Here is a 17,411-nt window from a genome sequence, read left to right as displayed (position 1 = left end):
CCCCGTGTTTCTCTGGAGCCCCTGGCAGAAGCTCGTCACAGGCACCTGGGCCCACACTGGCCTCTAAGAGTTTTGGCTTGTGCAGCACCACCTCCCTCTGCTGTGCTCTGCCAAAGCAGAGGCCGAGGCCTTCTCCTTGGAATCCAGTTACCTCGGTGGCTCTACCACCTCAGCCCCCTGACAGGACGAGGAAAAACTAGAATTTTGTAGAACTTCCAGCCTTTCCCCATGTCACGGTGGGAGCAAGGCCCTTGGAAGCTTTTACATCCGACACGCCCCTGACACAGCCTCTGAGGCCAACGGCCCCACGTGATCGCGTTTCTCACGGCTCTAGTACCGCAGACAACCCTTCAAGGCCCTTTTTTGTTTTTGCAAAAATATTATTGCCAAGCATACACCTGGAGCCTGTCATCTGCCTTTGCTCTTTTTCAGGTAAAATGTCAATTTGGAGGGTTTTTCTGAGAGACAATCTGTCTGAGAAGAGGAGGAGATCGCAGCCAGGCTGCGTTTGTTTCAACATTTTTAAAAAGAAGGAAAAAAAGTCATATTCAGCTTGAATGATTTAATTTGGAGTATTTTCTTGTACCAACTGTGAGAAATTCCATTGGCAAAATACACAATTCCAGACATTTGTTCTCAGGAAATTATTCCTCTGTTTAGCATCACCGATCGCCCCAATTACACTAATTGTTACTAAATGTACGAATACAGTAGACACGTATAGGGAATTTAACTCTCATCCTGCCCGGAGCGGAGGATGGTTTCAAACACAAAGGATGTGTGACCCTAAGGTCCTGTGCGTCTCTGGAAATGGCAAGGACATAAATTGCTGTTGCTCACATTCTCGGGTGGACACACGCCCCTTCCGTCCCTTTTCTCGCAGCCACTCATTTTACCTGCAGACGCGGCTGCACAGACCTGGCAGCCCCCAGCTGGGTCCTGAGGGCCTCGAGGCTCACGGGCCCCTTCCCACCCCACACCCCGAAACTCACTCTTTCAGTCCCCTGCCCCTTCCTTCGAGTTAAGCACTGCATTTCCAGAGGCTTAAGCTAATGTGCTAATGTAGTATCTAGAAAGTATCATCTTTTTATTCATAAACACCTACTACCGTGCCATGGGTTTAGTTCATCAGATTAGCTGGCTGCCACTGTGCCAGGCTCGCAGGCAGTGGAGCACAGGCCGTGAAGTTTTCATGCGAAAGGAAAGCACTAGAGTCCTGGGAAGAATAAGCCAAGGGCAGTGGCAGAGAAAGCCAAGAAGTCTAAGGACCCAAGAGTAAACAAAAAGAGAGGGGCAGGAGAAGGACTTCTAGGTAATTTGGCCTTCATGCAACACTCCAGGTTGCCCATGTGGTCAGTAAACAGCCAATCAGAAGATCTTGCCCATAATAAAAGGACAAGGATGTATATGTGGAGGGTCATATACCTAGGTTTTTACATATAATTTCCCATTTCCTATTCAGTCAGGATTCTCTTTTAGTTTGTTCTGTCAAGAGAAGATAAGTATTATACTCTAGGTTATGGAAGTTTAATTCCCTGAGTAACAACTAGCCTGTACATTCATAGCCTCTAGCTTTGCTCTATTATTGATTCACATTTGTGGAGCAAGATCACTTACATTATACATTTGCAAGTCTACAGCCCTGAAGCAGAGTGCCAAATAAGAATTAAGCAGAGCTTACGGAGGGAGAAAAACAAAGGATTGAAATGATTGCCGTTCCTATTCCAAACCCTGAAATTCATGGGAAAGAGAGAAACAGTGAGGGAAGGAAAAATAAGTGCAGACCATGGAAACCAAGGAAGGCAGAGGAGGTGATGTCCAAGCAAGAGATGATGGGCAGGGAAAGAGGGAGACACTGTCACACAGGGCCACTAGATGAGGAAATGAATTAGGCAGCCTTCAAAAACACTACTACAACAACATAAATTCTGATTTCTTTCCCCAAATTGTCTGCATTAAATTTTCAGCCCCAAATGAAATGACACCGAAAGTGAACGGAAGTTTTCCCACCTTCTCTTTTCCTCCAGTCCCTTTCCTCCCCTCCCCTCCCAGCTTGGAGATACAGGCATCCGAGGAAGCAGGGCAGTGACCCAGAAGCAGTGCCCTGCAGAGGCTCTGTCGGAGTGTGTCTGGTGTGTGAGAAAGAGGAGGGCTACTCCGGTGTGGTCAGGGGATTGTTACACAAGCACACAAATAAGTCTGTAGAACATGACACAAATCAGTGGGAGTCAGCCTTTCCACTGTGAGCAGGGATTTACAAACCTGGAAAGAGAAAAGGCTAGAAATAACCTTGAGGTGCTGGACTAGAATTGGAAATGATGGCATGCTGCTGTGGATTATCTATCTATCTATCTATATAGATAGATAGATAGATAGATAGATGTAGAAATAGTTACAGCTGTGTGCAGACACACAGGGGCATGCAGCAACCAGTAGCAACGGGCACATCGAGTGGCAAGATTTTGGTGTCTAAATACCATCCTAGGAAAAGTGGCTGATCCAGGGCTGGGTTGGGGAAAGCACAAAATGACCCTGGGACAACTTGTGCCATTTGGTACAAAAGGTAAGAAGGTGAGGAAAGAATGTCCTCATCAAAGAATGATGAGGACAGGTCAAAGAACAAAGAAGCCAGATTATTGAAAGGGCCTAATTTAGCTTTGAATGTCAACATAAATCATGAGAACATGAGATTACTACCCATCAAATACAGTAAAATTCCACAAGTCTGTATGGGTAAAAATAAATATGAACAAAATAAATCTTGAGGGAGGAGGAAAAGCTTATCCTTCAGTAGAATGCCAGCTAATAAATGTGCAGGAAAAGATGGGGATGGAGAATCCCCCTTTGGAACCTCATCGTGGTAGTTAATACAGGCAGAAGACATAAACCTGTGCCAATGCTGGCGGCCGGAAGTCTGATGAGGAAACAGGGTATTGGCATGACATCAGAATAGTCCCTCACCCCAAAAAACACTGATAAACTACAAAGGGAAAAATTGGTGATTTTACAGTAGAAAAACCTGGTAGACAGCAACTTCACCAGGTGATCAGGGTTAATATTACCAGGAGTGTAGTTTCTGCGGTATTCCAACCAAAAATGCACTTAGTCCAGTCATAAGAAAACATCAGCAGACACAGCTGAGATTCAGATTACAGAATGGAAGACTGTCAAAAACACGAGGGGCAGGCAAAGATGGAGGAAGTGTTTCGTGTTGAAGGAGACTAGTGAGACAGACAACTAAATACAAAGTGTGTTCTGGATAGACTCCTGGGACAGAGACGATTCGAGATGATGGAGATGGAGATGCAGATGGAGACAGGGGTGATGGAGACAGAGATGATGGAGATGATGGAGTTGGAGATGGAGAAGGAACACAGGGTGGGAGGGGCAGGAAAGAAGGGTTAAAGGATGGAGGGGGAAAGAAAGGACAGGAGAACACTTTCTAATTGTGGGGACAGTTGGCAAAATGTTAATGGGGTCTGTGGATGGTTGTGTTACATCACTGTTGATTTCCTGACTGGGAGGCTTTTAGGGTGGTTATGAGGGAAAGTGTCCTTGCTTTCGGGTGGCGCACACTGAAATGTTTGGGGGTGATGGGAATCATGTTAGGTATAGTATATATGATAGATAGGCAGGTAGGCAAGTAGATAGAGCAAATGCAGTAAAATTGTAATAGAAAATTAGAAAATATGGGTGAAGGAGATGTGAAATTCTTTTGCAGTGTTTTTATAGGTTCAAAACTCTGAATTTTTGAAAAAGAAAGTGGAGGTCGGAGTGAGTGGTGGTGGGAGAGGCTGCTGGAGAAGCAGAAGCAGGGCTGAACCTCGGGGCTCTGGCTGCGGGAGCAGAGGACGGCATCTGAGCACTCAGGGCCAGTGCGAGGGGCTGAGCGTGCACAGCCCTCGTATCTGATGAGGGGAGGCGTGAGCCCTCCAGACTTCAGAGATTATTCTAGAGTAAAAACCCTGGCGTGCCACCGAACGATGACCAATGACCGGAGAGCAGCCCCCAGACACAGGTGGGAACCGGTGGACGGGGAAGCCTCTATCAGAGGGCAGGTGGCGGGTTCTGCCGGGCCATCCCACCTGCAGCCTCCTTCTGACCCAGATCTCACAGGGCTCCCGAGACACTGCGTGGTGGGCTGGGTCTGCTAAAAATACACGATCCTGGAATCTAACAGAGGAGGAGCCACACAGACCTGAAGCAACTGCCGTAGCCCTAGCAGAAAGCATACCTTATCTCCCTTGCCAACCTGCCTCTTGCCCAGGGATGGGGAAAGCAGATTAAGAACAGAAACAGGGAGGGAAGGACAAACTCGGAGAGAAAGAAAGTGACGCAGGTGGAAAAGAACAAGACAGGCTCTAAGCACTTTCCCTCTCTGTTCTATTGCAATCTAAATTTACTGCCGCTACCCAGGTAGCTCTTAAGACTCATAGTTTACTAGATATTCATGAGGAGGAAGAACACCCTAATCCTTTTCATTATCTTTAAAAGAAAAGAAAGAAACCCACAACTATTTCAGAGCTATGCGAGGAGATGAATCAACCCCGGATCACCTCTCTACTCTCGATAAAAACCCTGCACAGCCTCCATGCTCAGTGAAGTCCCCTGGCTCAGAGCAGATCAGCCGCAGGCGGTGGGGCCCTCTGGGAGCCTGGAGGAAGTGCGAGCTCAAGTTAATGAGAGAATGGGACTCGGAGGTTCAGCTCAGCAGCTAAGAATATCTCCTGTGGACTAGAAACGGTTTCTATGTCCGAGATCTTGGCATTTCTTTAAAAAGAGGAGAAGAGCCAGACCTTTGGAAGCAGGGCAGTGGGGTTCAGAGCAAAGAACAGTAGATAAGGAACTGAGGCCTCTAAACTGTTCTCCTGACCCATCACTTCACATCCTTAGGCCTCAATCTTTTTCTTTTTTCTTTTTGTTTTTAGAGAGAGGGGAAGGGAGGGAGAAAGAGAGTGAGAAAAACATGGACTGGTTGCCTCTGTGTCCCAACCAAAAGCACCCAGACCACAGACTGAACCAGTAACCCAGGCATGTGCCCTGACCAGTAGAACCGGTGACCTTTGGCTTTGCAGGATGCCCCACCCACGGAGCCACACAGGTCAGGGCAGGGCCTCAGTCTTTGTGTTTTCAAAATGTTACAACTGCCTTATCTCCTAGCTTCCTCTTCATTCCACAATTCCAGAATAAAACAATGTAACAGCTCTCAGAGAACAATTAAGATATGCATGTAGAAAATGTGTAGAAAAAGGTAAGACCAGATTCATACCAACCTGTTCACAGAGATTTGGGGCATAGAGGAAGACTTACAGAAGACTATATACAAGTATTTCTGCATAGTATGAATTTTTAAATAACTACCATGTATTAGTTGTATTGTTAAATTAAAAATGACAAAACAGCCCTGGCTGACGTAGCTCAGTGGATTGAGTGTGGACTGTGAACCAAAGTGTCGCAAGTTTGATTCCCAGTCAGGGTACATGCTTGGGTTGCAGGCCACAGCCCCCAGCAACCACACATTGATGTTTCTCTCCCCGCCCCCCCCCCCTCTCTCTCTCTCTGTCTCTCTCTCTCTTTCTCCCTCCCTTCCCTCTCCATAAATAAATAAATAAAATCCTTAAAAAATGACAAAACAATTAAAATCACAGACATGCTTGTCAAAAATGACCAAAAAAGTTTATATCAAAGAATCTGCAATCAAAGTACATAATCCCAGGCAAATTTGTGCGCGTGGTCTATTTCAATCAGAAAGCGTGGAAACTGGGTTTAGCATTTCCTCTAATAACCAGAGAGGCAATTTTCAAGATGACATCAAATGTCATTTTCCTCTGTGTCTTTTCCTGTCTCTCTTCAGCACACCATAGCCTGTTTCTGGCCCCAAAAGTAAACTGCTTTCAACCACGCTCCCATGGCACTCAGCAATAGCTGTAGCAAGGCCCTTCATCAGATGGAATGGCATTTATCTGCTCCTGTGTCTGTGTCTTTCACAGACAGGACTGTCTCGGGTTCTGTGTTTCCCTCACCTTTCTGTCTCAGATCCCGGCATGGGGACTGGCACACGGCGTGTGCTCCACAGATTCTGCAGAACTGGTGCACATTCATGCCACCTGGCCCATGTAGTACCACCTTTTTTCTCAGTCTCCCAAGAGTAGGGCTATCACAGCTGGTCCACGAGTGGTCCAGCCACAGCGATCAACCATAAAGGGGAGTGTGGAGGGTGCATTTTCCTTGCAACGGGTTCCAGGTCATTCTGAGGATGCCCTTCACTCTTTACCTCGTCCCCGGGGATTCCAGAGATGTCCCCGTTGTCACTACAAATGCACATCTTTATGTAAATGAGACAGTCAGTTAACTCTCCCTTCTTCAAGAAGGGAGGGGAAATGAGACCAGTACCAGGGCGGTCCCCCAGAGGACGAAAGGGCTTTGCTGCAAGTCTCAAGTCCGCCTGCAGGGTGCAGTGTGGAGACTCCAGCTGCGAGTTGGGAGACCCAGCCTCGGGTTCAGGAAGACTTCACCTCTCTGAGTCTCACTGACCTCACGTGTCCTGTGTGTCCACCTCACAGGCGGCGTGAGCACTAAAAGTGGCCGTGCCTGGGGAAGGGCTCTGGAAAGCAAAGACACTGTAGGACTGGGATCTGGGATTATTAAACACAGTGGATCACTCTGACTCGTGACGTGGAATCAGCTTCCTTGAAGACTGTAGACTGGTCGGTCACTCTGATTAGCAGGATGAACATGAGACAGCTTGTTTCTGCTGAAATGCAGAAGTAGTTTACCTATGTAAAGTAACTCAGAGATAGGGGTTTTAGAGTTCCGTCTTCTTCACTAATACTTTTCTAGTAAGAACTTCAGAAGAATCCATGGCACCAGACATGGGGCATCCAGTTGCTTCTCTTGTTTAACTGCCCACCACAGACCACGACCTTCCCGTGTGGGGGGCTGCAGTAATATCTTCTTCTTCTCCTTCATTGCTATTCCAGGGCCTCAACAAGACAGCCAGATTCCAGAAGGCTTAATATTAACATATTGCCATATTAAGGAGGCTTTCTGCGTGAGTTTGAGGGTACAGGTAAAATTAGGAAACTACATGGATGCATGCCACTTCTATGCCTTTCGTAGTTCCTAAGAAAAAGGAGATGACACAGAAAAGTAACAAGTTCTCTATCTACACTGACCTAGACATGACCTCCGCAGCCTGACCTCCTCCCTCTTTTCCGTGTACCCCTACCTCACTGAACTCCTGGCTGCCTGTGACCTTCACCGCTCCTGCCTTCCCAGTCTGTTCCTTCTGCTGCATTTTCCTCTCCCCAGTTCTCTACCTGGCAAACTGCTACTATCCCTTCAAAGCTCTTCTCCGAGCATTCAGCATCTCGGCCACCACCCCAGACCAGAAGCAGTGTGAGAGGAGGCGCTGGGAGTTATTCAGTGTTGAGCAGCCAGCACGTGGCACATTCAAGCAGCTTAATAAATATTTGTTGAATCACAGACTAAATGAACAAAAACATCCTCTATGTTTATTCCGCATGGCACTTGTAACCCAGAGTTTCTGTCCTTCTATGTACATGCTGGACTCCTTTACCGGCCTCTGAGTTCTTTGAGATCAGGGGATAAGTGAATTTAGTCTCTAGCAAGGTGCTTGGGTCCTTATAAGTGCTCAATACCTGTTTGTGGAATAAGTAAATGAGCAGAGAAAGTTTAGGTGGTCTTCATAAGCACATCTCATCAGAGCCAAAGTCATAAAGCTCAGACGATACTCAGAAGAAACCCCTAGACCTCAGCCTCCTGAGGTGCAGTGAGGGCACTGAATGCCATGACCACTGAGCTCTAAGATTCTGTAATTTGGAAAGGTAGCAACTATCGCAATTGCCAGAGCCCAAGAAATCCTGATCAAAACACTTGGTATTTGGTTTCTGTAGAAAAGATTACTCTGCAGCAGGAACTGTTGTTACAGGTACCCCATTTATTTGAAATGCCCCAAACCCTTTACTTTTAAGATAAACAAGGACCCAGCGGTGACAGAGGACGCGTGAAAGGTGGAAACTTAGGGAACATCCGCGGGACTAGCACGGCCTCACGCGCCTTCGCTGGCTGTGCTTTAGGACTGGAAGTCGTTTCTGTTTTTGTGAATGCTCAGGTGGCTGGGCTTCTGGATACTGCAGCCGATATCACCACATACTCGAGGGGCGGGGCCTGTGCCAGAATCCGAACCACAGTCCTTAACCTGCGAATGCCTCTTTCGCCGTGCTCTTAAAAGTGATAGTGCTTGGATCAAGTTACTCCAGGGCCTGAACGTCAAGTGCGCGAGCTCTCATCATTAGCGGTAACAGCAGGCTTAACATCTACTGACAGAACTGAAGAGCACCTATTGCATGCCAGGCAGAGGCCTGACAAAGAGCATTGAATAAAACCAAGTCCTCTCCCCTGAGGTGCCTACATTCTAGTGGAAAAGACAGAGAAACATAAGAGAAACACAGGTGCATCTTAAGTCAGGTAGCAGAGAGTGCTGCGGAGACAGTAAGGCAGGCTGCGGGGGCAGGGGTGCCCGGGACAGCCCCGAGGAGCGTCTGCTGACTCCCTGCCTCATGCCAGCACCACAGACAGCGAGGCTTCTCTCTTTGGTGTGCACTCTTCTCCTGGAGTCTCGAGTAGCTTTCTCATGAGGAAGGCCAGTGAGCCAGTGTTTGCTAGCATTACAGGAAGAGGACAGACACTACAGTAATGGGGTCTCTGGCCCCCAGCGTTACAGTTCGAGGTGCCCGGGGGTGCATCCCTGTTGACTCAACAACGGTAGGAGCTCAGGAGAGCAGAGGCCGTCAGCCTTCTCCGCGGTTCCCTTTTTACTTGGCTAACTGGTAAGTGTGCAAGGTCAGTGAGTTCACTGCAGAAAGTGTTTTTTAATTGCTATGGCCTCCATAATACAATATTTTCATTTGATTAAGTAATCCAGCAGTCATTCTGGAGATGGAATATATGAAGCTGATACTGGAATGCGCATAATTATTCAACATCACCATGTTGCGTGGCGGGACGTGACCGAGCTGCACGGGAGGGCTGAGCAGTGACGACTGCAAAGATGGCGATGACTTCAGGCTCTGGGGGTCAGGAATGTCTTCACAAGCATGTAGTCAAATGAGCACCGAGCACCCACTGTGGCAGGCCCTAATCTGGGTGCTGTGAGGAATGAGCAGTCATGGACTTCACCCTCAGCGTCTACAGGGACGGAGAAGACGTGCTCAGCATCGCCACGCTACACGGCAGGACGTGGTCCAGCGGCAAGGGAGGGCTGAGCAGTGAATTGCAAAGGCAGAGACGACTTCGGGCTCTGGGGGTCAGGAATGTCTTCGCAGTGGCTTTTGAGCTGAGATTAGAAATAATCATCCCACTGCCACATGGTTCTTGCCATGGCGAGAGAGACACGGCCCCGGGCTGACTAAAGAGCCCCTGGTCCCTGCACGTCCCCGTGCTGTGTACACTGAGACCGCCGTGGCCAGGGTGACAACACAGCAACCCCAGGGAGGCAAGCCCTCTGCTCCACCACCTCCACGGGCCCCTTATTCAGAGCCACCACTGGGACCTACCTGGTCCACGGCTTCAGCCACCTGACCCATCTCCCTGCTTCTGTCCCTGGGCCCCAACACTACTCTCCACACAGCACCCAGGTGATCACTTAAAATGTACATCAGACCTCTGACTGGTATAGCTCAGTGGATTGGGCACCATCCCGCAAACCAAAAGGCCACTGGTTCAATTCCCAGTTAGGGCACATGCCTGGGGTGTGGGCCAGGTCTTTGGTTGGGGGCGTGTGAGAGGCAATTAATCAATGTTTCTCTGCACATTGATGTTTCTCTCTCTTTCTCTTTCCCTCCCTTCCCCAATACCTAAAAAATAAAATAAAACGTTTTTAAAAAAATCTACATCAGATGGAGCATCTGTTGTGTACTACCTTCCACTGGCTCCCCACCACCCCTACAGTAAAATCCGAGTCTGAGTCATGGCCTGGGAGCCCTTCACGGTTTGGTTCTGGAAGTTTCTCCCCCTCCCTGCCTACCAGGTCCCCTCTCGCCATCCCCCTGCAGCCCCATGGTTCTCCTTGCTGCTCCCCAGACAAACCCAGCTTCCTGCTGCCCCCGGGGCCTTTCCCACATCTTCCCGCTCTTCCAGGAGTGCTCTCCCCCAGAAACCACACAGTCTCGTTTACTTCTCTCAGGCCTCTCGTAAGTGGTGTCCTTGGAGAGGCCTTCCGTAGCCACCCCATTAAAACATTGTTCTCATCCATGGTACTTCTCATTAGCTGACATTCTGTATTTCATCTTCTCGGTTACGTCTGTCTTCTTTACTGCACGTGGCTGGCACGAGAGCACAGCCTCTGTCTATTTTGTCTGTCTTGCTCAGTGCCTGGAAAAGTAGCTGGCACAAAGTAGGTGCTTAATAAATACATGTGGAGTGATCTCCCAGAGGCACTGGTGGGGTGATATGCAACATGCCTCTCATCCCGGTTTTCATCAGCCAATGCCAGCATCTGCCTTCCTCGAATGCTGAATGACTTCCAAATATCTATCTTTGGGTTGGACCTCTTATCTAAGTTCCTGGCTCAAAGATCCAATTTCTTTTATATATATCTTCACTTCGATTCCTCAAAGACCTCAGGAGGCTCTCACACAACCCTGTTCTTTCCTCCTCACCCTGTATCCACACACTGAGTGCCCTCCCACACTCGGGGTTACAGTGAATGGTGCTTCCACCTCTGGAGTAAGCTGGACCTGAAGTCATTCTTAGTTCAGGGCTCCCCACTCCCCTCCCCCATCCAATTCAACACCGAGGCCCGTGCACCTGGCTCCATCTCCACACCCACAATCTTTACCCAGAGGCCTGATGTTTCCCCCTGGACCACTGTAACAGTCTTAACACTGGCCCCCATATCCACCTCTGGGCCCTCCCAGGTGTCTTCTGCACACTAGCCAGTGTGGCCCTTTGAAGCACACCTCTGACCACATCACACCTGTGCCTGAATCTGCGGTCCGCTTCCCTCTGCTCTCAAGATAAAGACCAGAACTGTGAACACGGCTTCTGTAAGCAGCATGGATATTCTACCAAGAAACACTACACAGGCTGTTGAATGCAGAAATGCCTTCATTCCTCTTGGTTCATTCCTCTTGGAGCTCAGAAGTACCGCCCTCCACCTCCCCCAGGGCCAACTGCTGCTGCTTCTGGCCACTCTGTCCCCTCACCCAGATCTTTCCTCCAGTCAGCAACTATAGGATTAACAGTAGGAGCAGCGGGCAGGCACACCCCTGTGCACGCACTGTGCACAAACACGCACACCCACACTGCTCGGGCCTCGGGCTCGCCGTCCCAGTTGTAGACTATTGTGACTATTGCCCTTGCCTGCAATATAAGGTCCAGCTCGACCCCAACTTCACCTCTCCAGCCCTATCTGGTCCTTCTTGCTCCCAGCACTGCAGCCACCCTAGCCTTCCTGGAACTCTCTGTGCTTTCCCTGCCTCAGGGACTTTGCACAGGCCGTTCCCTGTGATTAGAATGTCCTTCCCTTCCTTCACCTCATTCACTCCTACTCATCCCTTAGCTCAACTATCTCTTCCACACAGTAGCCTTCTCTGACCTCCGACCCTAGGTCAAGTCTCTCTCGCGTATTATCATAAAATTCTATTCCTCTCCTTCACAGTGCCTAACATAGTTTGGCTTACATACCTACTTATGTGGCTATTCGATCAACAGCTCTCATTGGCAGTGGACTACATTGCAGAGAACTGAGGACTAGGACTTTTTCTTTTACTATGAAACCCCTACAGCTCAGCACTCCACACACATGTGGAGACGTGCAGGCGGACACGGGCAAAAGACAATGGGTCTGAAGCATGAACAACACCTGAATCAATGAAAGACGCTGGCGTGCACGGAAGGACGTTGCTGCATGCAGGGGTGTACGTGTGTCCTTGCGTGTGAATCTGTTCTTTTCTATAAACGTAATAATGACGATGAAGATGATAAAAATGAGTAGACATAATCTGTGCAGGAAGGAAACTGCCCTGGATATTCAGATGTCTCTTACGTAAGCCAAGAGCTCCTCTTTTCACACCACTTAGAGTAATTGCTTCCTATTAAGGCGAGCAGCACACATTCTTTCCACAAAACATACTACTTGAAAGTGTGTTACTTATGTAAGGATCAGCACTGGCTGTATTACTGCTATCACAGTCCACCAGCTCAAAAGATTCAAGCCAAAACACATCTTCCAGCCGTGACCCCAGGACAAGAGCCTGTTTTCATCTTCTCAAAACAATGAATGAATGCTTTTAGAGAAAGGAAGTCTTCCGGGCCATTACAGGCTAGCCTTGTCAACATTATCAAACAGCACCATTGTCCCGGTGGGTGCACTAATGTGTTTAATGAGGACGCACATTCAGCTACTCTAGTCCTTCCCCCATTACCCACACTTTTCACTCAAGAGCAAAAGCCGTAATGCCCTATAAAACCAGAGTGAGGCTCGGCAACGCCGGAGCCCCAGAGGCAGCCCATCTGCAGCCAGCTTCCTGCACGGAACATAAGACAAAGACCAGCAGGGCCTAAGATGTGGGGAGCGGGGACTCCCCACGCGGCAGGGGGCCTTGTGCTGCAGAGAATCCTTACTTTTGCTCCCCTCGGACATTCACTGCCTTGCTAGCAGCAGTTCGCTCTTTGAAAGAAAGAGCTGGTCTCAGCCAGGACTGCAGCCCCCAGCCTGAGGTCGGAGCCTCCCCTCAGTCTCTAGTGGGGCTAAGCGCGACCTGCCACTGGCACTGAGCCGAGGAGCATCGATCGGCAGTGGTGTCAGTGAAGTGTAAATACACCCTGGCTGCCCACTGCTCTCCAGGCCTGAGATGAACCGAGGGAGTGCTCTGAGGAGGGACAGCAGAGGGACAAGCCAGGTGCCCCCAGGGCCTCACCGACAGGAGGCCAATCAGGACAAAGCCGGTCCCCAGGTGTCACCAACATCGTCCAATTTCACACCGAAAATGAGCCCTGGCTCAAGGCTTATAAACGTTCAATTGTCCCCATTTCTGCTAAATGCATTCCTTTGAGAGCTGGCATCTTAACCCTTGGGAGGCCTCCTGAGGTTTGGTGCTCCCAGTCGGAGACTGCACTGCGGAGAAGCGTGCGTCTGGATCTCTGCAGCCCCGGTCTGCACAAAGGGAGCCTGGGCCGGGCCTCTCCGGCCAGCAGCGCATCCCCAGTGGGGAGGAGAACCATTCCCTCACCTGGTGGGAAGGGGTGAAAACAACTTGACCTACAGCTGTTTCTGGGGTGCAGTTCAGGGGGCCCCTGAGCCCCCTCTCCTGAGCCTCCAGGACTCTCACTCGGCACCCATACTTAGCTCCAGTCACCTCTTCCCATGAAAGAAATGGGTTTGCAGTTTCAATCTGCTATCCAAATGCCAACCTTTAGCTCTGCACGTTTGGGGGAAATGTCCTAGGTCCCCGTTGGCATATTTGGGCAGAGGACAAAGAAGAGGAGGAGGGCTTGCCCCTCCGCATCCAGTCTGCAACCTCGAGTCCAGACCACAGGCTTCACCTCCCCTCTGAAGTTCACTGCCATGGGCACCTGCCTCATATCACACACCTACTTCGGTTGCCCATTATATACCACCAGCTCCCTCCCCTCTGATCTTTTAGTGGTGAATTTACTCCACAGAAGACCAACCGAATCCAAGTGGGGTCTTGGCCCTGGGAGAGACAGCAAGTGGTATTTTGCATTTTAAGCAGGGGGCAGAGGGACAGAGACACATTGCCAGTGGGAAAGTTAACCTGCACTCCTGGAATCTGACCCTGCTGGTCTGCAAACCTCATGCAGCCCCTGCAACATGGATGAACCAATGTTAAGTAAGCCAGTTGCAAAAGGACAAATACTGTGTGCTTCCACTTACACAGGGTGCTTAGGGTACTAGTCAGATTCATAGATGGAAATTGGGGTGGTTGCCAGGGGCTGGGGTCAGCAGGGGGTGGGGAGCAGGACTGGGCTATTGTTGCTTAGTGGGTGCAGACTGTCAGTTTTGTAGGATGAAAAGAGTTCTCTGGATGGAGGGTGGTGACGGTTTCACTAAAATATATAGTGCCAGTACATATTGTAATTACAATATGTAATGCCAGTACATTCATACATTCATAACTGTATGCTTAAAAATGGTTAAGATGCTAGATTCTATGTGTATTTCGCCACAATTTAAAACAATTTTTAAATGGTTAAAATGGTAAAAAAAAAGTCACAGTAAATTTATTGTACATTGGAAACTGAATTAGCATGTGCACCTGAACAACTTCATGGGCCAGCAAAAACCCACGGAAGTCATCCTACCCAGAAGCCAAAGCCACACCCCTCTTCTTTTTCTAGGGGGTGATTTCCTCTCTGTTGGGTCAATTCCCAACCTCGGGTCTGACTCTGCCCTCCGATCAGTCCGGCGTGCATTCCGTTTCCTTACCACCCCTCCAGAAACCAAGCCCCTGTGACTCGGCGGCAGAAACCTCCAGAGAAGCCATTCCAACCACATTGGTTCTGCACCTGAGCCAGCCCGCCTTTGTCAACCCCCGTGAGCCAGTCCTCATCACTGTTTCCTGCTCTGCCTGCAGAGAAGCCTCAAAGGCTGCTGACCGACAAAGGAGATTTAATGTCACCGCTGACACAACATACTTCAAAGCCCTTCCTCCTGCCCCCTCTGAAAGACCACATATTCTAAGACCACAGCAGGGACGGGTGGCAACTTCTAAGGGAAGAAGCCGCAGGGGATGGAGCCCGGGCCAGCCCACACTGTTCAGGCACCAGCCCTTCTCCGTGGGGCCCTGGACTGGGGCAGGGATGTGAGCACCAGGGTTAGGGCCTTCAGCAGGCGGGAGCCGCTGGGGACTTTTGAGGCCACCGGGGAAAGGTTAATAGAAGCGGACTGACACTCTCCGGGAGCGGCATCAGGCAAGAGCCACTCACTCTTCAGAGACCACACGCTGTCCCCATCCCACTTACCTGGTTACAGGTGTTAATGTCTACCCCATTCCGCAGGTGATCCAAAGCTTTGTCCAAGTTACCTGATCTTGCTGCCCTGAGAAAGCTGGTAGCAGCATCGGCCTGTGGGGAGAAACAGCAGGCTGTGAGTGTGTTCTGGGTGGTAACTACCTCAAGGTCCCACTCAAGGCCAGGGCTGCCCAACAGGGCCGAGGTCACGGTGGCAGCCTCGCACCCCGCAGTTATGACACCCTGGTGCCCACCACAGTGCCCAGGTGTGGTACGGGCCCAAAGCCCGTGGCCCAGCTGCTCTGGGGTCTGTAATGCCAGGCTGCCTTCAAGCCCAGCCTCCCTGCCTTTTGGTATTTTTATGAGCAAACATTCTTGGCTGGGACCCAGGAGGCACCAGCTTTTGAGAGCGGACTCCATTCTAAGGCTGAATGCCCAGCACAGCCAGGTGTCTTGCTGCTTTGATGTCTCCAAGGGCTCTGTGTCCTTACAAAGGGCCCATATCACTAGCCCGTGGCCCCCGTGAGCCACGGTGCAGACGCCACAGGAACCGAACACGTGCTCCCTGCTGCTATTTTGTGGTTTTGCTTTTTAAGTAAACAGCACATAGCGCTTACTGTGCACAAAGAACCGTTGTCAGCACTGCATGTTTACACACACGCAGACACGCATTTGATCCTCACTGACAACACCCAGGGTGAGCACTGTTGTGGCCCCCATTTGATAGATGAGGGAGCCAAGGCATGGAGAGCTAGAATGGCTTGTGCAGGGTCACAGCGCAGGTGAGAGGACGGCCCGGAGTCCGAAGCAGGCTGTCTGTCTCTGAAGTCAGTGAACTTAACCTCCCTGCTCAGTTGCCAGCTTAACATGTACTTTAACGCACAGGTGCCCTCATACGGAATGCGGGTAAAGCACTTTGGTTCCACGGTTGTTGCTCAGCCCGCCACACCAGCCTTTCAAACATTTGTCTGTATTGAGAACGAGTGGCGGCCCTGACTGGTGTGGCTCAGTGGGTCATGCATCGACCCATGAACCAGAAGGTCGCCAGTTCGATTCCTGGTCAGGGCACATGCCTGGGTTGTGGGCCAGGTCCCCAGCTGGGGGCGTGCAAGAGGCAAGCAATTGATGTTTACCTGGTACATCGATGTTTCTCTCCCTCTCTTTCTCCCTCCCTTTGCCTCCCTCTAAAATAAATAAAGTCTTTCAAAAAGAAAAGGGTGAGTGACAGCCAGAGAGAGTGAGTGCTGGCACGATGAAATAAAGTTGGGGAGTGCAGACAAGTGTAGAGGGAGGGCACATGACTGGAGAGGGGCCTGGTGGCCTGGAGCAGCCCTGCTGCGGGTCGCTGAGAGCCCTGCGTTATCACGAGCCCCTGCTCCTGTTTGCTGATCTGTAAGCCAGGGAGGGTAGGGCCTTGTGCATGCCCTTGCTGTGAAGCCAAAAGGAAGTAATATATGTTATGATAATTATTGAATATGATATCAGCGCAAGGGCTGAGCGCCGTGCTCAGCCCTTGCGCCCACTCCGGTGGAGTCTGACGGGTCAGAGTTGTCGCCGGACAGGCCACAGGTGAAATGTGTGATGCCGTTCCGCCGGAAGACCCCTCTGTGCCTCACGGTTTCTTCTCCCCTTGGGGACACTGTCTCCCCCTTCAGGCACCGTCCTTGGAGAACATCCTACAAGAGGGGGCTGAATGGTGGCCCCCAAAAGATATGTCTGTGTCCTAATCCCTGGAACTGTGAGTGCCACTTACTTGGAAAAAGAGTTTCTGCAGATGTACTTGAGTTACGTCTCTTGGGATAAGATCACCGTAGATGACCTAGGGTGGCCCTAAACCCAGTGGCAGGCACCCTTACTGAGGGCAGAAAAGGAGGCGCACAGAGGAGAAGGCGACGCAAAGACGAGGCAGAGACGGAAGGGATGCGGCTACAGGCCCAGCAGCCAGCAGAAGCAGGAAGAGGCAAAGAGCGGACTCCTCCCGAGCACGTCCAGACGGAGCACAGCCCCGCCCGTACCTTGATTTAGGCTCGTAACCCCATGACCACGAGGCAATACATTTCTGTTGTTTCAAGCCACTGACTTTGTGGTAATTTACGACAGGGGCCATAACTCATGCAAGTGTTAACAATGATCATCCCTAAACATGGAACACTCAAAATCTACAGCCAACCATCTCAGTATTGTACAAATGGAACCCCGATCTCCCCCCTAAACCGGGGGCACATGCCTTTGCAATTACACAGTTAACCTGGGGCACGAAAGATCCTCCTGCCTTACAGACACTCCTTCATAGTGAGGGCAGCCCCGGCCCTCCCACCCGCCATCTCAGGCCTCCACAGTGCTCTAGAAGAGCCTCTTCCTTTCTCTGCCTCCCCCACCCCTTCCAGAAAGTTCTGCGTCTGCCTGTTCACAAC

The 17,411-nt window shown here is 50.3% G+C and overlaps 1 protein-coding gene across 1 annotated transcript in view; it reads right to left on the bottom strand.

Moving 5' to 3' along the window:
- ANK1 (ankyrin 1) overlaps positions 1-17,411 on the bottom strand; it is a 229,778-nt gene that overhangs the window by 110,623 nt on the left and 101,744 nt on the right. Inside the window, exon 2 of the mRNA XM_028526395.2 lies at positions 15,010-15,111. Within this exon, the coding sequence (XP_028382196.1) occupies positions 15,010-15,111 (102 nt within the window). The remainder of the gene's footprint in view (positions 1-15,009; positions 15,112-17,411) is intronic.

The sequence above is a fragment of the Phyllostomus discolor genome, chromosome 11, assembly GCF_004126475.2.
Source record: "Phyllostomus discolor isolate MPI-MPIP mPhyDis1 chromosome 11, mPhyDis1.pri.v3, whole genome shotgun sequence".
Lineage (NCBI taxonomy): Eukaryota > Metazoa > Chordata > Mammalia > Chiroptera > Phyllostomidae > Phyllostomus > Phyllostomus discolor.
The sequence above is the reverse complement of the archived record's forward strand: the minus strand, read 5'-3'. Positions and strand labels throughout refer to the sequence as shown.